This window comes from Chroicocephalus ridibundus, chromosome 7 (assembly GCF_963924245.1).
Source record: "Chroicocephalus ridibundus chromosome 7, bChrRid1.1, whole genome shotgun sequence".
NCBI lineage: Eukaryota > Metazoa > Chordata > Aves > Charadriiformes > Laridae > Chroicocephalus > Chroicocephalus ridibundus.
The window spans coordinates 23,077,922-23,100,109 of NC_086290.1; the positions used below are offsets into that span (position 1 = coordinate 23,077,922).

The following is a 22,188-nucleotide window of genomic DNA, read 5'->3' on the forward strand; positions in this document are numbered from 1 at the left end:
CCAAATCCAAGAAAAAAAGCACTTCACTGTTTTTTTCACATTGATTAAATAAACCCTTTCAAAATCTTTTGAGATTAATCCATATCTGTTTACAAGACCCTTAAGTTGTTTGACTGCAAGATTGGTATGCTCTAAAAATATTGCTAAAGTAAGCAATTGAATGTTTCTTAAAATAGAATCATAGAATGGTTCAGGTTAGAAGGGACCTTGCAGATCATCTAGTTCCAACCCCCCTGCCCTGGGCAGGGACACCTCCCACTAGACCAGGCTGCTCAAAGCCCCGTCCAGCCTGGCCTTGAACCCCTCCAGGGATGGGGCATCCACAGCTTCTCTGGGCAACCTGTTCCGGTGCCTCACCACCCTCACAGTAAAGAATTTCTTCCTAATATCTAATCTAAATCTACCCTCTTTCAGTACCGGAAGGCTGCTATAAGGTCTTCCCAGAGCCTTCTCTTGTCCAGGCTGAACAACCTCAACTCTCTCAGCCTGTCCTCATAGCACAGGTGCTCCAGCCCTCTGATCATCTTTGTGGCCCTCCGCTGGACCCATTCCAACAGGTCCACGTCCTTCTTGTGCTGAGGACTCCAAAGCTGGACACAGTACTCCAGGTGGAGTCTCACCAGAGTGGAGCAGAGGGGGAGAATCACCTCCCTCGACCTGCTGGCCACACTTCTTTTGATGCAGCCCAGGATGTGGTTGGCTTTCTGAGCTGCAAGCGCACATTGCCAGCTCATGTTGAGCTTCTCGTCCACCAGCACCCCCAAGTCTTCCTCCTCAAGGCTGCTCTCAATCCATTCTCTGCCCAACCTGTATTTGTGCCTGGGATTGCCATGACCCATGTGCAGGACTTTGCATGTGGCCTGGTTGAACTTCATGAGGTTGGCACGGGCCCACTTCTCCAGCCTGTCCAGGTCCCTTTGGATGGCATCCCTTCCCTCCAGCGTGTCGACCATGCCACACAGCTTGGTGTCATCGGCAAACGTGCTGAGGGTGTACTCAATCCCACTGCCCATGTTGCCGACAAAGATGTTAAATAGTACTAGTCCCAGTACTGATCCCTGAAGAACACCACTCGTCACTGGTTTCCACTTGGACATTGAGACGTTGACTGCAACCCTTTGAGTGCGGCCATCTAGCCAGTTCCTTATCCACCAAGTGGTCCAAGTATCAAATCCATGCCTTTCTGATTTAGAGACCAGGATGTCATGCGGGACAGTGTCAAAATAATAAATGAGACCTAAATTGATTCAATGAGATAACTACTATAATGCAGCACATTTTGCAAAGCTGCAAAATTTTCCTGTTTTTTGCCTTTTAAAACAAAGACTTAATAGTGTTTTAGGTATTTCATTTTAAACAATGCAGAAAGGTTATTTGGTAAAGAGATAAAGTTAATTTTACTGTAGTTAACCTTTACCTTCCCTCTCCAGTTTCCCCAACCGGAAAGGAAGTATACTAAAGGAAAGCAAAAAATTTAACTTTGGTAACATCTCATGATTTGTATCATCAGTAAAGTGAGGCAGGGTGTAGGGAGAAGAAACCACAGTGATGGAAGAATTAAAATCTAAATGGATTAAAAAAAAATATTTTTAGGAAAGGGAACTACGTGTGTCATCCTTTCTATACAAGAGTTAATATAAGGTGTCTTTGTTTCATCTGAGTTGCAGCTTTGTTTTAGTATGAAAGACTGTTTTATTACAGAATGATGTTTATTTTTCTATTTTAGTATGGTTAAAAAGAAAACAAAACCCCCTCATCGTATTACCCACTACAAAAACACACCAACTCTAGTTAGGAGAAATGGCAAATGTGTCAAGCTACCTGTTAGAAGTAATTAGAGATGCTGTTATTTTTTTCAAAATGCATTGGTTTACCTAAGCCTGGTTTTACAGAGGAGTGTGTCACTGATTTTGTTGGTAGTAGCTGACCTAAAAAACATTTGGCAATTTAAGACTGTATGGTCATGGTGTTTACTGTCTTGAAATGAACGTGTCATATTTTTTTAAAAAAATAAAAATTAAAAGGTGGTGTGGCTTTCTGTCCACTCATGTTAACTGGTATCCAGGTTAAATATTTCACATAAATACTGTAAAAAACGACACCCGTATGGCAAAGGCTAGAAAATTGCACTAAAAACTTGAACGGCGTAATATAGGTATTAAAGACTCATTTTACTCAATGAAAAACCTAGAATGACTCACAAAAATAAGCTCAGTTACCAATTGTAACTGGAATGATGTCTCTATCTTAACGTTTTAGTATCAGATGTTCTGGCTATTCAAGGCATTGAGTATTTCCCTATAGTTTAACACAATTTACTGCAGGACACACATACTCACCTTAAAGTCTGTGACTTAACTCAAGCCCCTAGTTCTTAGCTATCTAAGAAATGCTTGCTCTCTCTGGAGAAGAGAAGCTGAAGTTCAGATAGATACCAAGCTCTCAGTTTTTCTATATTTGCTTCATTTTGACTTGATGTAACTTTTGGCTTTTTTATGCTGGCTTGAAGTTTTCCTCTTTCTTTTTCCTTCTCTCCCTAGTGTATATTCGGGTCATCAGTCTATTCTAGTTCCTCCTCTGGAACTGGAAAGCAATGTGTCTCTGTGGTTGTCTGCTGTAAGTCAATATAAAGTGCGTGTCACGTTCTGCTCTTACTCTGTGATGGAGATGTGCACCAAAGGGCTTGGAACACAGACCGATATACTCCGGGTGAGTGGGCTTAATTTTTCAGCTTACTGACATACGAATAAATGTGTCTTTCTAAAACTATTTTATTTTGGCTTGTAGAAGGTGGGCGATAAGTGCTTCTTTGAAAGCCTTTCATTATGACTTGGGCTTTGGGAAATGTTGAGATTGCTGGAAGTTTCAACTGATGTCATGTTTCTAGTGGGGAAAAAAAGATTTATGTTTACAACTTTACTTATTTGTGCCACCTCTGTGCTGATGGGCGTTTCTAAGATTTTGGGCAGAATATGTAGCAAGCCTGTCAACTTTTTCTCATCTGTGACCAAAAAAACCCCAACCAACCAACAAAAGAACCAAAGCCCCACCAAACCCCTAAAACCAAAAACCTCTTCCTGCCCCAAAAAAAACAAAACAAAAAGCCCCACAAAACCTGTCAAGTCTCACCTGCTTTTCAGATCTCTTGACACCAGGTTTTGAGTTCTAAAATGGATGTAATCTTCCTCGCAGCAGCAATTACACACTAATATATCCATTTATTTTTGAAGGAAATCTCTTTACTGAAACTTAACGTCCTTGAAAAGGTGCCTCTGTCTCAATAGTAGGAGAGTTCCCATGGCTGTAGTAACTAAGCCGCTCAGGACTTCCGCTGAGAATGTCTGGCATCTTGTTATGCACACGAAGGCGGCTACATTGTGCTTATTGTTGTTCTCAGTATAGACAAAAAACTCTGTCCCTCTGTTCCCCTGGACCTCGCTTAAGGGAATCCTGGCCCACAGCCAGTTACTGCGGGTTCACATTCACACTGATGAGAGCTAATGATGTCTCAAACACTGCCGACATCTGAACTGCGCAGCAGTGGGAGTGAGCAGGTCTCTTGTGGACCTGTCCCTCTGACGTAATGACATTTTGTGGGTTTTTTCAGCTCTAAATGATGAGTGGCTGTGTTGTAGCTACGTGATGCACGTAGTTTGCATTTTGTGCATCAAACCCTGCCACAAAGCTTTTTGGCACAATTTTAGAGGGTTGTCCTGGGTGGATGGAGCCAAACTGAGTGCAGTCCATGTCTATATTGTTTACCCAGTTCATGTCAGTTAATGTCAGTTATTCTAGTGTTTTTAAAGTCCATCTGTTCCACAAATTAAAACGGCTGATTTCTAGAATTGTTGACTTCAAACTTAAAACACTGGTGTTTTCTTCACTCAATTTCTCAGATGAAAGGAGTTAACCTGTCTTGTGTGCGAACATGCATGGTGGTTGCAGAGGAGAGACCAAGGATTACGTTAACACAGTCTTTCTCTAAGTTATTCAAAGACCTGGGCCTCTCTGCTCGTGCAGTGAGCACTACATTTGGGTGCAGGGTCAACGTAGCGATTTGCTTACAGGTGAGATTAAACTGCTTATTTCTTATACTTATGGGCAGAATCTCTGGGAACTTTATAGGAAGTCATGTTCAGCTCTACGTAACTTTTTAAAAATCAACTAGAGCTCTATTGCTTGCTTGTTTTAGCACCAAATTAAATAAGACTTGAAGACATGGATTATTGTAATTTCACTTTTCTGTACTCATTGACCAATTGATTTGCCTTCCTAATACAGAGGATCAGTATTAAGAAACTTGTTTCCTTCCTACTGTGCAGGAACAGTATTAAATTAAATACACAGCTTCCTGTTCATAAACATATTAAATATTTCAAGCAATGCTATTTCAGCTTTTGTGTAATTCAGATTTTGTCTGTTTGAAAAATAGCTTATTGTGTATGTGGAATTAAGTGGAAGACAGAGTTCCTCAAATAACACCCAGGAAAATTGACAAGGTTGGCAGGTTTTTTTACTTTTAAAGATCTCAAATGAGTATTATCACTATGCAGATATGTTTGTTTCTCCTTGTGTGAGAACTGGACTTTTTTTCTATTAAAAATGTAAAATTCGAAGCTTTGAGGGGGAGAATATGCACATAAGGTGCACAGCCCTGCTTTACAGACTGGAGATCTGACATGCTGTGGTCCAGTCCTGCCTTTGATAGTTTAGTATTCAGTTGACGATATCTTGTATGTCTAATTTAACCAGATTAAAATTATTCCACAACTTACCTGAAAATCAGGTACTAAGTATGGTCTAGAAAATGGCAAAGCACCCTGGCTTTTGGATAATACCTGGATAAACTGCTCAAATTTCAGATGTGGCAGCGTGTAGCTTTTTATGTGGGGAATTTCATAGATAGCACCTGCATTAACTATGTGTGTGATTGTAAGTTTTATTTTCAGTTTTATTGGTATGAATTACACAATAAAAAAAATGATTCTATGAAGAGTGCTTCCATGCTTCTGCAAAACTTTTTTCTTTTTTTTTTTTTCTTTCCGGTGCCCACTAGATGAAGGAAAGCCTTTTTACCTCTCAGAATATATTGTAATGTTCTTGATTTCCTACGAGGTAGATGTTTTGGGACATGAGCTTCTTAAACATGTTGCCATTCATAATTGTTTCTTTAGTTTCTGTAGTTCCTTTCACACATATTAAAGAAGAAAAGATTTTTAACAACCTCTAGGTAAATGATTATAAAGAAATGCGGCCAGAGCAATTTTTTGAATCGGTAGATGGAAAAATAGGAAGGATATACATGAAATTAAGATGACTGTATAGAAGGTTTTTAAATTCATTGAATAAAATGTTTCAGAGGCCAAGTGTGAAAGAATAGCTTTCTGAATTGCCTGTCTAAATAAGAATTTTAAAAGCCAGTTTTGGATATTTGTTGTCCAGACTGTACAAAGAGGGGAAAAAACAGTTTTTCTACAGAATGTTAACTGGCAATTTGAAAAGTACTCCAATAAAACTGTGAAGAGTGTAGAGCTGCTGGGCACTTCCAATTCCCTTTCCTTTTATACCTTTTTCATCTCTGTTCTCCATTCTTGACCCCTTTTTTTTACGGTTCTTTTTTTAAACCCCTTTCACCATTCTTCCAAAGCAATACCTGTATTTGACTTTTTTAAATCATTGAATTTAAATTAATGTAGATCAATAGCCAAACTGAATTGGTATTTGGTACAGGTTAGCATGCATGCAAATACATAGTGTCTTCCAACCTTACTGGACTGGTTCGCTGAGGTGGTGTTTCTGAAGCTCCAAGCAGCCTTCAGATACTTACAGATGGAGGAGGAATTTATGATAAGGCATCAGGCATTACTTATGATGAGCCTTAAACCTCTTCTCCTTTATTAACTGGGACTTGCATTTTTCCCAATGAACCACTTAAAAGTGCCAAGCCCTTAAGTAATCTGAAATGGAAATTTTCTTTTCACTCTAAAACAGTATGAGTTTTGTTTGCTGTCTTACTGTGTGTATCTTATGTTTCCAGTGCCTCTTTGTTTGTATTTTCTTTTTTCCCCTTTCTCTCTGTTTCACACACTTTGATGGCCTCTGTTACTTCTGTTTGTGGTCGCACTGTCAGCCAAACAGGCTGGGCAAGCTGGCTGAACAGGTATAGTGATGCATGTGTGCTTGTAACGTCCTAAAGTCTGTCTGGGTCAGCAGTATTACTCTATAATGAATTTATGCCATTTGAGAGAGTTTTCATTTGAAACAGATCAAGCGAGATTTTTCTTTTTTCTAAAGAAGTTCAGTTTTACTTACAAAGAACATCTGTAACTGAAGTACAAAACCTCTTTCTCAAACAAGCCAGAAAGCGGGTATAGCAATGATTAAAATGGTATATTGCTAAAGATAAAGATCATAGCATTCGTCTGGTATGGCTGTCAGTGTCACTGAGCCTCAGTGGTGCTACAAAAGTACAACGGAATGTCATTATGAAGACGTTATTACTGTTCTCCAGCACTGCCATCTTGAGCTGATGGCAAAGTGGCCTCATTTCAAGAATTTCTGAAAGGAGAAACCATGCTATGGGGGTCAAGCTATAGGTTTAGTCACCGAAACCTTGCCTGTTTTTTAGCTTAAATATGCATTTTGCTGCAGTTTCCAGTTGTAGAGATTAAATGCTGCTGGGCTCAAAAAAAAAGGTCCCCTGTTCCTATGTTGAGAAGTGGGAAACCTCTCGCCAGAGTTGATCAGAAGGTTTATCCTCTGACTGCAACAGAGCTTTGCCGAGGTTGTTACCGGTAGGAGCCCTGAAAAGATACGGGTTGTTTATAGTTATGTTTTAGTTAAATATTGGTGGTTTTTTCTTCAAAGTTGTCAAAACTTCTATAAGTTTAACAGTTGAGTTTTGTGAAAGGGATTAGGCCCCCACAGGTATATGCTTACATGCTTTGCACTTGCTATGTAGTTTTTAGAGGAGGTGCTTACCAAAATAAGATTTTAAAAATCTAGACTTACCTATATAAATACATATTTCACTTGCACATTCACTTACTGATTCCATAAAACATCAAAGCTTTATGGCTTTACTCTAGAAAGGGGCGCTGATTTACTATTAAGGGCAGTACTTTATGTGCCAGTAAAAAAGGGAGAGGAATTTGTGAATTTATGTGTCTGTGAGAATGAAAGCAGGATTTTCTGGCTCTGTTGAACTTGTTTCTTCCTTCTTCTTAGGGAACAGCAGGACCAGATCCAACAACTGTCTACGTAGATATGAGAGCACTTCGACATGACAGGTACAGTTTATTTTAAAGCATTAACTATTTAACTGAAAGAGGGGAAATTTAGATTAGACATTAGGAAGAAATCCTTTACTGTGAGGGTGGTGAGGCACTGGAACAGGTTGCCCAGGGAAGTTGTGGATGCCCCATCCCTGGAGGTGTTGAAGGCCAGGCTGGATGGGGCTTTGAGCAGCCTGGTCTAGTGGGAGGTGTCCCTGCCCAGGACATGGGGGTTGGAACTGGGTGATCTTTAAGGTCCCTTCCAACCCAAACCATTCTATGATTCTGTGATTTAATGACCATAGAGGAGACAGTTCATCCTCATTGCATTGCATTGATATGTTGAAATCTTGGCAGCAGCTAATCCCTCATCACTGTATACAAGGAACCCCACCCTAGAGAATTCTTTAATGACGGCTGTGTGCTGGAAGTGGTCCGGCATCTCCTCCTCCATCACTTGTTCTGCTGTTAACTTTCTAGACCCTCACCTAACCAGCTGTGTGTTCATCAGTCTTGTATAATCTAGACTCATTAGCTGTTTCTTACCTAACCAGGCCATTAGCAAAAGGTGACCTTGCCAACCGGCTGGTTAGTCATAAAATCACAGAAACAGTTAGGGTGAGCGGGATCTCTGGATGTCCCTCATGCAACATCCTGCTCAAAGCAGGACCAGCTTCAAGGCTTCATCCAGGTTACTGAGGGCCAGGACAAGTTCAGTACAGAAAATCTCCAAGAATGGAGATCCTCCTCCTCTCTGGGCGCATGTGCTGAGACTGACATCCCGCTCTACGAACTTTTCCTTATTGGCATTTCCCATCTTGCATATTATGTCCCTGGCCTCTTCTCCTTATGGTGTGCAACTCCAAGAAATCTTGGAGAAGAGAAATTTCTAACAATCCTTTAGGTAGTGGAAAAAGTACAGCTAGAATCTCCTTTAGTCTCTGTTCTCCCCCCACTTCTTCAGACCAAACCAACTCAATTCCCTCAGTCTTCCTAGATCAAATAAATTGATGTCAGGCCTGTACTACAGTGTATCAAAACACACACACACACACACACACATATATGTGTGTACACACATGTCATCTGGAAACTTGCCAAGGATACATCATTCTATCAGACTTAATACTGTAGTCATAAATTTCATATTAACTTGTCTCTCGGTTAAGTTAGTTGATTGTGTTAATGGCACTTGGTGCAGCAGCACCATGTTCAAGCTGTACGTTTAGTTGGGTATACACATATATGTATTTGTTTCTGTACTTATTTTAAGAAACATAATATCAAGACTTGGTGCATTTGCTTTATTTTTCTTAATTGATAATGTTAAATTAGGGACTTATGTTAACTGGCAGGTTTTGTGGCTACTCATCTGTATTTTTGCAAGCTTAAATCTTAACTGTTAGAAGACAAGCTATTCACCATCATTTGCACAATCCCAATTTGGCGTTGGAACAAATCAATATAAACTACCATCATTTTCTCCTTATTTAATATATCACTATGACTTGCATGCTATTTATTTCTGTTAAAAAGAAGTTCAGCCATAGCCTCAAAGCTGCCACTGTGTTAGTCAGTTCTAGCCTATAGGTGTAGGGATAGTGTAATATAACAATATGTAGGAGCTGCTTCTCTTGTACGCCTCTCCTACTGCACTCAGTTCCTGTTCCTTCTGCAAATATGCTGTCTTCATAAGTTATGCTGCTAGTGGGCTGCATAATGCCACTTAATTCCGTTTACGCTGCTTCCTCTTCGCTTGTAATTCCTACTGACACTGTGGCATTGTTCCGTGTGGCAAGCAGAAGTCCAGGAGAGTTCGACAAAGAAAGTGAATTTAAAATGCTGGTGCAACTGCAACCTCAGAGCTCCGTTGGAAAATCTCTCCAGAGAGCTGAGTTTCTGATTCTTAAAAGAAACGTCTATGGGAATGCTAATATGGAAGTCTTGAAGATAGCTAGAAACTCTTAACGGTCTAGTGCATTGTGAATGACTGAGCATAATTGGCTGGCATCCTAACAGCTTTGTCAGTGCAGCTAAGGAGAGGATAACACTGGATGTACTGGAGCACATCTGTTTAACTTCTGTTTAAGTTCATAAATCCTCGTACAAATGCATTCTTTTATTTTCTCAGGGTGCGTTTGGTAGAGAGAGGTTCTCCACACAGTCTGCCACTTACGGAGTCTGGGAAGGTGAGAGGTTGAGAGCAATCCTTCCTCATGATCCTTACCTGGGTGGTGAGCTGCTTCAACTGAATGTCAGTACAGAATCTGTGCAACAAGCTTCACTAATCACGGTATATCTAGGAGAGGAACTAGAGAGAGCATAAAATGAACAGCTAGATAAAAATGAAGCCATGTGTGTAAAGTGAAGCAATAGGAAAAAATCAGAGGCCTTCATGTGGAAGACTTTTTTCAGGTATGAAACAAACTTCAACTCTGAAGCTGCAAAATTGACGCTTAGAGTTTAAATGATTAAACAACTTGGTAAGAAGAGATGGTTGATATCTATCATGCAGAGAGGGGCAGAAAGGTAAAAATTGCACAGATGGGTGACTTTGGTGGTTCTGCATTATTGATTTTTCTTTTGATGAATTCAAGTTTTCTTAACTTCTATTTTAAACATTTGCTTCTTATTCAAGATTCTTCCAGGGGTAAAGGTCATCATAGCGCACACAGAAACCAAGGGACCTCTAGGAGATTCGCATTTAGGAGAGGTAAAGCTTGATGCCGTTGTACTTTGTTTATCAGTAATGATTTAATATATAGATAAATCATGTCGGATAGACACCTGTCTCTTAGTGGGACAGCCACATAATGTGGCAAGTGAATGAACTCGACAGAGAGCTGGAACTGCGTACATACTTATACATACACCTGCATGGTTTCCTCTCTCCTCTGCAAAATGACTGCATGCCAGTACCAGGGGGTATCAGTTGACGAGTCTGTGTCTGATTGGCAGCTAGAAGAGGCAGTGAATATCTTATGTACTCCCATCAGTGGACAGTAGTAATGAGGTAGTTTGCTGTTTGGTTTAATCTTTGTTTTATATACATCTGGCTTTGTGTGTACTAAGATGTCCAACTAATAGAAGATTGCAAGTTAACAGGTGTTCCTCTCCAGTAAGCCAGATGCCTAGTTCATTTTTCCTCTTTACCATCCCCAATTACATGTATATAAGACTCCTTTTTACTTCTTCTTCCTGGTCATTTTCTGTGAGGTAGAAGTTAATGAATTATTTTAATAAAACTACTACTGGCATTTTAGGAGCAATAAAATTGGTAGTGAAACAGATATTTTAAATCAATAAATGATGCTGCCTAGGTCTGGGAAAATAACCTATGTTTATATGGGAATTATTCCCTTTTGTTTTGTGGGGGTTTTTTTGTGTTCCCTAGATATGGGTGAGTAGTCCACACAATGCTACTGGTTACTACACAGTGTATGGAGAAGAAGCACTGCATGCTGATCATTTTACTGCTCGCTTGAGTTTTGGAGACACTCAGACCGTATGGGCTCGGACTGGGTACCTTGGCTTTCTGCGCAGAACAGAACTTACTGATGCTAGTGGAGGTAAGAGAAAACAAATGTACTTACAGAAGCATGTGTTTGAAACTCCTTGGAGTAGTTGAGCTAGCAAAGAGTAAGCTATCCTGGTAGTTTATCCTGACTTCCATCAGTGAAAAGTGCTGAATGTAATAGGAATTGTTACTCTGTACATATTCGTTCATTATAGTGATACTGGGTAATTGTGCAAAATGAGAAATTCGTAATGCCCTTTTGACAGATTTAGAAATCATATCCATCTTCCTTTATTTCCACTTGCACATGTGGCGGAGAGGAAAAGACTTCACTGAGAGGTTCAAATTAACAGTTTATTTGGACTTCACTCACAGGTCTGATATGCCACTATTGCAAGTTCTTATGGATACAATGGAAGAATGCACTATTGCAATTTAAGGAAAAAGCACAAAAACAATTCACAGAATACACTATTACCACCTAACAAGTGATCCTGAAAAGTAACAACACAAACCACAATCGCACTAGATATGAATACCTTAAACAAGTGCACAGATCACGATCTTAGAGCATGCTAGGCATCATACGTATGTTTTTAAATCACTTACCCTCTCTCTCAGGTATGGCCACTCAATCCCAGGAAGTTACCTTGCACAGCGTCCTGGACAGGGGGCAGCGGGGGGGGGGGGGTAGAATCTCCTGCAGGCCAGCTGTATCTTTGGAAGACTCCCCATTTTGGTCCCCAAAACTTTGGACTTAAATATCCTGTTTCAGGACTGTGCTTGAATGGATTGCACTATCTGGGATGGTTATCTCTGGTGGTTTGATGGCCCCTCAGATAGCAATGTATATTTTGTGATGTCTGGTCTCACACTCACTGAATAGTGGTGCCATGTGACTCAGGGCATTTTGTTTGTTAAAGGCACCATTCGGGTTGCCGTTCTTTTTGTAATGCAGTGTTGAGACCACCCCAGGCTGAGCCATTTCCGCAGCTCCCCCCAAGTTATCTCTGCACACATAGGGATCAATAAGCATCTGCCGAGGCGAGATGGAGCTGAGTCAGAATGACAACTCCCTGCATCTCACCTTTTGTGTTCTCAAACCGGTTTGGCCAGGTGATCCCATTCAGCACAAAATAATATGAGCACATTTGTTCGAAGCACTAGAGCCTTTCTAGTCACTTTTCCTCTGAACCCGTTTCCTTGCAGACAAGATGCAGTATTTCAGTGCTGATCTAGAGAATATGAGTAACGTTAAGTCATTCAGCAGTTTCAGAAAATGCTCAAATACCTATGATTTCCCAGCCTTTCAGAAGTTAAAGGTCTAGAGGAGTAACTTCTCCATAATTTTTCCAGTATAGAAAATAAATTGTTAATCTCATTTTTCAATCTAAGCCAAGATGTCTAAACTTGAGAAATGTAAGCAGATGGAAGAAAAACTGCTCCTTTTTCTGTTGAGACAGAATATGGAGTAGGTATAACAGACGCCTTTTACATTTCCTGTAATCACTCGTGGTACAAGATAGAAAAGCGGTGTTACTACTCCTGGAACATAAGCGTCTGTCTTGCCATGCATGTCCATCCTACTTTTAGTCCTCTGTTATATGAAAGAAGAAGAGTGAGTACGGAGAGTAATTTGTTGAAGGTGCAGACTTCTGTTGAGGAGCTACCCCACCTGTTGCAGCGGATACCCGTCCAGGGTTCAGAAATGCTCGATGACGTAACTCCATTGGATCTAGTCGCTCAGAGAGGGTCATCCTGCAGTCTGCTGTGCTGGTGTGCTGTTCAGTCTCCCTGGGGCTGAGAGTAAGAAAGCTGAATGCTATTGCTCCAGCTGGTGAAATCCCTGCAGCCCACTGAATTCCATCTTCTCCATAGCTGCGTCCTGCAGACTTCCACGCTGAGTGGATGCAGGGGCAGGAGAGCAAAAGGTGAATTCTGGTAAAGAAACAGTCTTCATCAGAGATATGTGGTATCCATAGCCCCAGCTACCCCCATTACACAGAAGGGTCCCTTCGTGGCACCAGGCCTCTCCACCCGTTCAGCTTAGTACACTGAGCAGTTCTGTGCTGGCCGGCCCCTCCTGAGTCTCTGTTCCTCAAGGAGTGTGGTCTCAGGCTGTCAGTGGGAGCTGATGTAACATAGATGCAGGTCCCTGAAAAAGATTTTACTACATGTCATCTTCCCTTTCGGAGCTGGTAGAGCGTGATAAAAGAACGCTCAAACAAGGTTCTCTAAGCTTTCCTTGCCTTCCTCCTCTCTGATTTTCTTGGGTAGTTACCAGACCTCCGGGGCACACTGTACGGCTGCTCAGTGCAAGGTTCTGTACTAGATGCTTTGACGGATTTGTCCTTCTGTCACTGTTCAAAGTGAAATGGCTCCCTGTTCTTGTGATGCCGTGAAATGCCGAAGTTAAGGCTCGATAGCCTTGGTGACTGTTAAGCAGGTATTCTTTATTGCAGCACCGGGCACACAGGGGATTGCTCCACCTAATGTGTGCGCCGACTGATTTAGGTGTACAGTTTAAATACATGCTATGTATGCATATTCACTAGTTTTCCAAGAAATGATTACCTATTAATTAGCTCATTATTACAGGTTACTGCCCACTCCCGCATGCACACTAGAGTCTCTTGGTGGTCTTCAGAGACATCTGGTGGTCGTTTACTTCCTCCACTCCTCTTCATCGTTGTGACTTCTGGGTGAACTGCAGGCCTCTGCTCTACTTCTTTATTCTTGCTGGCGCATCAGAAGTGTTAGTTTTGACTAGTCTCTGCATTCCTCAATAACCCTGGGCCCCTTGTTTTGAGAGATAAGCTTCTACTACAAGGTTATATTGACCTGAAGCATTCTTTCTTAAAAAATAGGAGATAAGTTCTAATATTTAGTACTACAACTGTTGCATCTGCTCTTTGTAGCCTTAAGGCACCCAGTCTCTTAGATTAAGCTCCTACTCTAATTTACAGTTCTAATATATTAAGCACCTACTTCAATTAGTTTAAAGCTTTAATATATCAAACCCTACTTCACTTGAGAAAGCTGGTAGATGACAGAAATTGGAATTTGTGAGCAGACCTTCACAAAGAAAGAGAAGTTGCAGGTGGCATAGCACTTAGATTACTGTAGCAAGTTTTTGTGCTTTGTAGCTTTCTGAAAAATCATGTATCATAGAGATTTTTATCACTGTGGAAAAATGTCAGTTGTACTTTAGTTTGTTGGCATTTTGGAGGCTATGTATGGTGAACTAACGTAGCAAGTATGCATGAAATACCGTGCAGCTTCCCAACATGCTTTTTGTCTCAAGTTACACAATTGAGCAGATTTATAAAATGGCTGCAAAAAAAAAAAAAGGCAAAGTTCAACTGAAGAGTTACAGGATCGACATGGTAATGTGGAGAGTGTGTCCTTCAGGAGGGGTCTAGGAGAGCTTTACTTATTTAACCTAGCAAAGCTAAGGCTGACAAGGGAATAGAGTTGTTCTTGCTGCAGTGTGGGGAACTTAAGAAGCTGAGAAGAATATTGCTGGCATGAGGACAAGTGGGTGTAATCCTGTTTTTAAAAGAAAAAAAAGTTACATTTGGAAATTGGAGAAGTCTTCCTATCGATCAGAGGCGAGTTCTCTGGTAAGAATAGTGGGACAAAAAGATGCTTTAACAATGGATTTTGATTGGGTTTATGAACTGAGATTCTTTTTAGTCTGGTTTCATCTCCTTGGAGTCAATAGGCGTAAGTGCTAAATGACCTCTTAATTCTCTTCTCTCCAAATGGTAGAGCTTGATGTTTATTACAGACTCTTTCTCCTAGGAAGCACCGGAAACATCTTAGAATGTCAGGAATAAGCATGTACAAATGGCCATGTTTGTTCTGTAGATCTGATGATGTTTTAAATGTCTGTGCTGTATTGCAGAGAGGCACGATGCCCTGTATGTGGTAGGCTCCTTGGATGAAACACTGGAGCTCAGAGGAATGAGGTACCATCCCATTGATATAGAGACCTCTGTAATAAGAGCACATAAGAGCATCGCAGAATGGTAAGAGCCATGCTTTTTTGTATCCTTCTATTTCTTCTAAAACAGCAGAAGTCAAGCTTTGCGGAACAGCATGCTAGACTGAGAGCTTGCTGTAGTTTAAACTAACCAAAACTTTGCTTAGAAACTACTGCAGTGAGAGTAACTGAAATATAGTGCCCCTCTTTCCCCTGCCTCCGTCAGTCAAAAAAAAAAAAAGCCCACCCCTTTATCACAGTTTGATCTTCATAGTCATAGAGGGAGGGCAGGGCATGAACAGGGCAGCACAGCACTTGCAGGTTGTGTTGCTGACTTCCCTGGCTGTGCCAGAATGTACACACTCGGATGTGGTCAACACATCTCCAGCATTTCGTGAATGATATCTTCTAACATACTGTTCTCATTTGGTCCTAATGGACGACGTATGCCATTTGGCTGTAGGTGCTCTTCAGTCTCAAAGTGGTAGTATTTACTTGTAAGCTTTGGAAGGTTTTGTCTTTCCTTTAATAATCTCTGAAGATTTACACAAGTACGTTAATACCAAGTATGTGCACACTGAATGTGAAATCTTAATGGTTCCCATTTTAATACAGAATTGCACAGGACTTTTAAATACATGATTGATGGCGTACATATAAGAGAAAAAGGCCTACTTAGATTTTGTACATGAACAATTAAAAAACATGTGGCAGAGAATATCCCAGGAAGTTACAGCTTTAATACCTCTTGATTTACAAATATTTTCACATTATTGTTACATCACTTGTTCTCATTTATTGCGTTGTTCAAGTCCTTACAAGCTTTATTTCCAGTGAGCCTGTCTTTGATAACTAGCTTTCTTTGACTTTGTATTTTTTTTCTCACCATTAATATTTGTATCATGCTGACAGTGCTGTGTTTACATGGACCAACTTGCTTGTGGTGGTTGTGGAGCTGGAAGGCTCAGAACAAGAAGCGTTGGACCTGGTCGCACTGGTAACAAATGTGGTTCTGGAAGAGCATTATCTCATAGTAGGTGTTGTAGTCATTGTGGACCCTGGTGTTATTCCTATCAATTCCCGTGGTGAGAAACAACGAATGCACTTGAGAGATGGTTTTTTAGCTGACCAGTTGGATCCTATTTATGTTGCTTACAACATGTGAAAACAGAAAATCACACCAAGGCTAAAGCACCAAAATCAAGGGACTTTCCAAATAAGAACATTGGAATCCATCTTCTGTGTTTTTATAAGCCATTGAAGACCTTAGGAAAATGGAGATACTAATCTTCACAGACCTTCACGTCTTAGATTGCATTTGCTTTCCTAAATCCATTGTAACAATTAGAGCTGTCTTCGGATGGAGAGTTTACTGGAATTCCTGAAGGAAGCTTATTAGAACTATCATGGACCAATGTTTTTTTACAATAATTATGAATGTCAGTACTTGATGCACTGCATAAAAGGACATAAAGCAGGGTGGGGAGAGAACACCAGCTGTGAGGAGGACTCTCGGAAATAATACTGAAAGTCGTGAGTAACCGTTCAGAGTTCACCCTCCATGTGATTCTTTGCAATATATTGGCAGTATCTGGGTTGGGATGTAACTTTCAAGATTGCACACATCTCTACCGTATTCTCTACTGTACTGAAAGGAATTTTGCACATATTTGAGATTTTAAAATGCAGCCTTTTTATTTTAAATCACTGACTCGTCCTTATTCAGAAGAAACAAATTCATTCCAATCCCAGATTCAATATAACAATTATGCTGCTGTTCAGCTTTTTTGTACCAAGCAAAAACAAATACTGCAACCGTAAAAGGTTACTTATTGTGCCATGCTGGACTCTGTAATGCTATAAACTTTATAATAAAACGTAAGTTAATATCCAGTTTAATGACTTGATGCAGGAGCCATCACTGCTCTTGCTGTCATAACTTCATGTTAAAGTTGCTGGTTTTCATAGCATTAGCTGTTAATTACTGCCCTGCATAATGCCAAGTATTTGAAAATTCATTCCAAAGCCAATAGTCTCTGAATGATTTGTATAAATGTTTACAAAGCATGGTCTTACAGTATGTTTTCCCTGAATATCCTGTGCTAAAACTTACGATAGTGATTTTTTTTTTTTTTTTCCCCACTGTGGAAAAGATATTCAGTGTTAGTTAGCTTGATCTGCTGTGGTACAAACTTTCTTTTTTTTTTTTTTTTTAGAGTTGTATTTAAACTTTTTTGCTCAAGCTGACATACTCAATTGGTTGAGTCGCACTTGGCTAATTAAGGTTTGGAAGTTTCTGCCTGATCTAATACTGCAGTGAACCCAATTCAGAAAGAGAATGTTAAGTTTCTCAAATACTTCATGTATTTGAAGATAAGCATGAAACTAGCAAATAATTATTTTTTATAGAGATGTTAAAGACTTTGAGCTACATAAAATTTTTTTAATAGCGTATGGGTTTGGAAAAAGAGCCAGGTTTTTCTGCAAGGCAATTCTGCCTGGATCAGTGCCTAAGATGGATGTCAGTCTTCTGTTACAAGGATATCAAGTTGACTCTTGGTCAAATAAACTATAAAGTCGTCAACAAAAAACTTTCATATATAGTAGTTCTTTGCCCTCGTGGTGTTTGACTGTGGTGTATTATACAGCTGCACGCTCTTCTATGACTGTAATTATGTACAGAACTTGCCTAACTTATTAAGTACAGCAACTTTTAGCAATGGATTATGGGACGCTCCTCGTAACAAAACAGCTGGCAAAAGGAAAACTACCTAACCCTAATTTTAATGTTGTAGTTTTTTAGCAAATAAAGCATTGTAAGATTTTTGTATTGAGATATTGATGACGGTGAGACAAGTTGCCCTGTAAATTTAACACAAAAAGCACATTAAACATTTCAAAACAGCTCTTGAAAATGACTTGCTGAATGTTGAAATTTACGCTGTTAGATCAAAAACTCAGCTTATCTACCGTAGTTTTCACCCGTGTTTTGGGCAGTTTAATGCCTTAACAGCTTGTTCTGCAAAATTCCATTGCAGTTGCTTTACAATTAAAGCAACCGCACATCCTCAAAGCCCGGATGCTCTCGAATTTCGTATGTTTTCAGTACCCCGGTTGAAATGCTCCCTGGGGTCTGGCTTACCTCCCTGTCCTGACCTGTGTGGGGGTCCTCCCCATCCACAACCGGCACCTGCCCCACACCACGTTTTCTGAACCCGGGGGCGTGAGGAGCACAGCCCCCCCTCAGCACTGCGCTGCCTATTTCTCACAGCGAAGCCAACGGCGCACCTTGACGTAAAGGCCCGTTGGGTCAGCGCCGGGGGCGGACGGGAGCCTCCTGTGCCCCAGGGCCGCTCCGCAGCGCCGCCCTGAGCCCGCCCTTGCGGGAGCGGAGCGGGGCCGCCGAGCGAGACGCGGCCCCCCCACGGCGGCGGCCTGCACCTCGCCTCGTGACGTCACCACCGCGCGCCGGCGGCGCGTGCGCTCGGGGCAGGGGCTGCGGCCGCAGCTTCCGGGGTGCGGCGGGCGGGCCGCCGCCATGGTGCCGGCGGGGGCGGCGGGTCGGCGGGCGGAGGGCGGGCGGAGCTTGGCGCTTGCCGCCCAGGCGCAGCGGCCCCACGGGTGCGAGCAGTGCGGGAAGGCCTTCGCGCAGGCTAGCGCCCTGGCCAAGCACCGGCGGGTCCACACCGGGGAGAAGCCCTACCGCTGCCCTGTCTGCACCAAGGCCTTCGCCCTCTCCTCGGGGCTGGTCCTCCACAAGCGCACCCACACCGGCGAGCGGCCCCATGCCTGCCCGCTCTGCGGCAAGGCCTTTATCTCCTCGTCGCACCTCGCCCTCCACCTCCGCTCCCACACGGGTGAGCGGAAGTACCAGTGTCCCGTCTGTGGGAAGCTCTTCCTCCAGTCCTCCCACCTGGTGCGCCATAAGGCCATCCACACTGGCGAGAGGCCCTTCAAGTGCGAGGACTGTGGCAAGCTCTTCGGGCGCGCCTCGCACCTCGCGACCCACCGCCGCGTGCACACAGGTGAGAGGCCTTTTAAGTGCTTGCAGTGCGAGAAGGCCTTTACGCAGAAGGCTGGGCTGGTTCTCCACGTCCGCCTGCACACCGGGGAACGGCCCTACAAGTGCGACAAGTGCGGGAAGAGGTTCCGCTCCTCTGCCCACCTCGTGTCACACCAGGTTCTCGAGTCAGGCGAGAGGAACTTCAAGTGCTCCATCTGTGGCAAGGCCTTCAAGCAGGCGTCGTCCCTCAAGCAGCATCTGAAGACCCACGAGGTACGAGAGCCTCATCGCTGCTCGGTCTGCAGCCGAGCCTTTTCCAGGTCCTCTTACCTCCAGCTTCACATGAGAACACACAGTGGGGAGCGGCCGTACCACTGTTTGGTTTGCAACCAGACATACGCCAAAATTTCAACCTTTGAAAAACATTGCAAAAAGCACCAGCAGGATGAAGAGAGACCTGATGCTCGACCCAGGCCTGTGACCACTAGGGCAAAAGCATTGGCTGAAAAGAAAAAGCAGAAGCAGAAACAACAGCACCGAGATGACAGCCTGGAGCAACCTCACCAGGCTGATGCAAAACAGCAGCAGCAGCAGGCGGAAAGGCTGTAAAAGTCACTACAACAAGAACTGTTCCTGGCCCTCTGCAGCATGGCTCATGGGAGGTAGAGCGTCAGGGGTTCCTGACCAAAGCGCCTGCTTTTATCCAGATTGAGAGAGGCATGCTTCTCTGCATGCAGAAATAAGTTGAGTTGTAGTCTCTTAAATGAAGGCAGAGTTTTTGTTTGAAGAGAAGAGAGGTGGTATGCCTACAGAAAACAATTCTGTAGCGACAGTGAGTTTAGGAAACAAGCAGGAACTTAAGCTGCAAAACGCAATTTTTAAAAGCACTGTACATAGCAAGACGATAGCATCTTTGAGCCTTTTCTGTTTTTCTCACTGTTAATTACAACAAGGTGTTGTACTTGGCATCCAGATAATGCTGTGCATGCAGTGCGTTTAAAGCATTGCAGGTTTTATTGACAAAGCAACTTAATTCATCTTTCTCAAAACTAATGAAGACAGGTGTCAAAAATCCGTAATTCATCTTAAATTGACATTTGAAATCCCAGCTTGTCGTAAAGGTACAAGAATTTTTTTTTATTTTTTTTTTTAACCTGATCTTTTGGGAAAGTAAAATATAGTAACAAGGGAATTCTAAGCCCCGTGTCCTGAATTAGCAAATCGCTATAGCTGGTTTGCTGGCCAGTCGCCATGCTGAGGGAATGAGGCAAAACGCCACAAAAGGGTTGCTGTCAGATTGGAATGTTTCAAATATATTCTGGGGGGCAAGATTGGACTCCAGTGAGTATTAAATAATTTTGTAAACGTTAATAAAACTGCCTTTGTTGCAGCAGTGTTCTTTGTGAACCAGCACTTTGTAGTGACTTTTTATGTCAGCTTTATGTCATTCTATTAACAGCACTATGAGGCTACTTTATGCCTTCGTTTATCACTTATTGTTACCCAGGAATTTATTATAGCAGAAAAAAGGAAGCAGTGAGTTCATTTGAAGTATACATTCCTAATTTTCTGTACCAAGTCCCTGATCTTTTTAATGCTATTTTCCTGCCATTGTGTGAAAACATGTATTATGCACTTTAAGGATCTTTTTGGATAGGCTTCTGGTTTTGTTTCTATAGTATATTCATAACTCTATTTTAAGGCCAAAAAAGGAATTTTCCGGAAGTTTGCACATTTAAAGTATTGCAGTGTATCAGGACAGAAATCATGTTACGTGATAGAGCTGGATTACATCAAAGAACTAATTTACAGCTAACAAAACTACATTGAATAATTGTCTTTTTGCACTTCAAGATTTACTTGATGTTGGGTATACTGAGATATAAATCTTATTGTTGAACTGATGTTTATATTCAGCTGGTTAATATACTTTAAATATTTATGTGGTCAGGTATTTCAAATGAGATATGTCATGACAAATTCTAATGTAGATTTTTGCTACAGTCTTTAGATTTTGTTTTGTGACCAGTTGTGTTGTTTAGGAGGAACTAGACACACTGGGTTTTATTTCCAGTTCGGTTATGTCAGTGCCGTATAAGCAGAGTTCAGTCTTTTTTTTGTATTCCAATTCATGTTATTAAAATAATATACACCACTATCTTTTCCTCTGGTTACTTTTTTTTTTTTTCAAATCCTCTTTTCACCTAAACATAAAAGTTTGCTTATGGGAGCGAAAAACATTTGGTAATTTTCTAGTATTCCATAAAAGTTATCTTGCAAAGGTAACTGCAAAATAACAATTTGTCTTGATTTCTGGTATTTTTCTTTGCCAAACGTGGGATGACAGTGCCATGGTGGTTGTTTCTGTACTTGTAACATAGAATCATAGAACGTGTTGGGTTGGAAGGGACCTTTAAAGGTCATCTAGTCCAACCCCCCTGCAGTAAGCAGGGACATCTTCAACTACATCAGGTTGCTCAGAGCCTCATCAAGCCTGGCCTTGAATGTCTCCAGGGATGGGGCCTCCACCACCTCTCTGGGCAACCTGGGCCAGTGTCTCACCACCCTCGTTGTAAAGAACTTCATCCTAATGTCTAATCTAAACCTACCCTGCTCTAGTTTAAAACCGTTGCCCCTCATCCTATCGCTACATGCCCTTGCAAACAGCCCCTCCCCAGCTTTCCTGTAGGCCCCCTTCAGGTACTGGAAGGCCACCATAAGGTCTCCCTGGAGCCTTCTCTTCTCCAGGATGAACAACCCCAACTCTCTCAGCCTGTCCTCATAGGAGAGGTGCTCCAGCTCTCCGATCATCCTCGTGGCCCTCCTCTGGACCCTTTCCAACAGGTCCATGTCCTTCTTGTGCTGAGGGCTCCAGAGCTGGACACAGTACTCCAGGTGGGGTCTCAGGAGAGCAGAGTAGAGGGGGAGAATCACCTCTCTGGATCTGCTGGCCGCGGTTCTTTTGATGCAGCCCAGGATGCGATTGCCCTTCTGGGCTGCAAGCGCACATTGTTGGCTCATGTCCAGCTTTTCATCCACCAGTACCCCCAAGTCCTTTTCCGCAGGGCTGCGCTCTATCACATCATCCCCCAGCCTGTACTGATAACGAGGATTGTCCCGACCCAAGTGTAGGACCTTGCACTTGGCCTTGTTGAACTTCATGAGGTTTGCACTTCTATAGCTTGTCCAGGTCCCTCTGGATGAAGCAAAATTTCAGTGGCAAGAAAATATAGAAGTGGCCTTTTAAGACTGGTTTTATGTTGCTCCTTAATAGTTTTGGAGGTGGTTTGTTTTGTTTTGTTTTGTTTTGTTTAAAAAGCTTCCCACTCCTAGTTTCCTGCTCTGTCAGCTGCCTTCCCCCTGCAATTGTAAGTCAACATTGTTCGGGATGCAGGATGAACTCAGACTT

The 22,188-nt window shown here is 42.1% G+C and overlaps 2 protein-coding genes across 7 annotated transcripts in view; both read left to right on the forward strand.

The window, feature by feature from the left end:
- DIP2A (disco interacting protein 2 homolog A) overlaps window positions 1-17,691 on the forward strand; it is a 130,677-nt gene extending 112,986 nt beyond the window's left edge. For 4 of the 6 annotated variants that reach the window (XM_063342379.1, XM_063342381.1, XM_063342382.1 and 1 more), the window contains 9 exons: window positions 2,541-2,709; window positions 3,897-4,067; window positions 6,131-6,160; window positions 7,228-7,289; window positions 9,406-9,463; window positions 9,913-9,987; window positions 10,669-10,843; window positions 14,699-14,822; window positions 15,689-17,691. In XM_063342379.1, the coding sequence (XP_063198449.1) occupies window positions 2,541-2,709; window positions 3,897-4,067; window positions 6,131-6,160; window positions 7,228-7,289; window positions 9,406-9,463; window positions 9,913-9,987; window positions 10,669-10,843; window positions 14,699-14,822; window positions 15,689-15,941 (1,117 nt within the window). In that variant the 3' untranslated portion in view covers window positions 15,942-17,691. Of the gene's footprint in view, window positions 1-2,540; window positions 2,710-3,896; window positions 4,068-6,130; window positions 6,161-7,227; window positions 7,290-9,405; window positions 9,988-10,668; window positions 10,844-14,698; window positions 14,823-15,688 lie in introns of those variants that run through there. The other 2 variants (XM_063342380.1, XR_010072097.1) reach the window with 2 other exon arrangements.
- A 576-nt stretch (window positions 17,692-18,267) lies between these two features.
- On the forward strand, window positions 18,268-20,935 carry LOC134518960 (zinc finger protein 239-like). Its single transcript, XM_063342384.1, has one exon. The coding sequence runs from the start codon at window positions 18,315-18,317 to the stop codon at window positions 19,386-19,388; it is 1,074 nt and encodes a 357-aa protein (XP_063198454.1). The 5' UTR covers window positions 18,268-18,314; the 3' UTR covers window positions 19,389-20,935.
- The last annotated feature ends 1,253 nt before the right edge of the window (window positions 20,936-22,188 follow it).

What these genes read in the sequence shown, in the direction of transcription:
- LOC134518960 (XM_063342384.1), top strand. Translation starts at nt 18,315, where the DNA reads ATGGTGCCGGCGGGGGCGGCGGGTCGGCGGGCGGAGGGCGGGCGGAGC.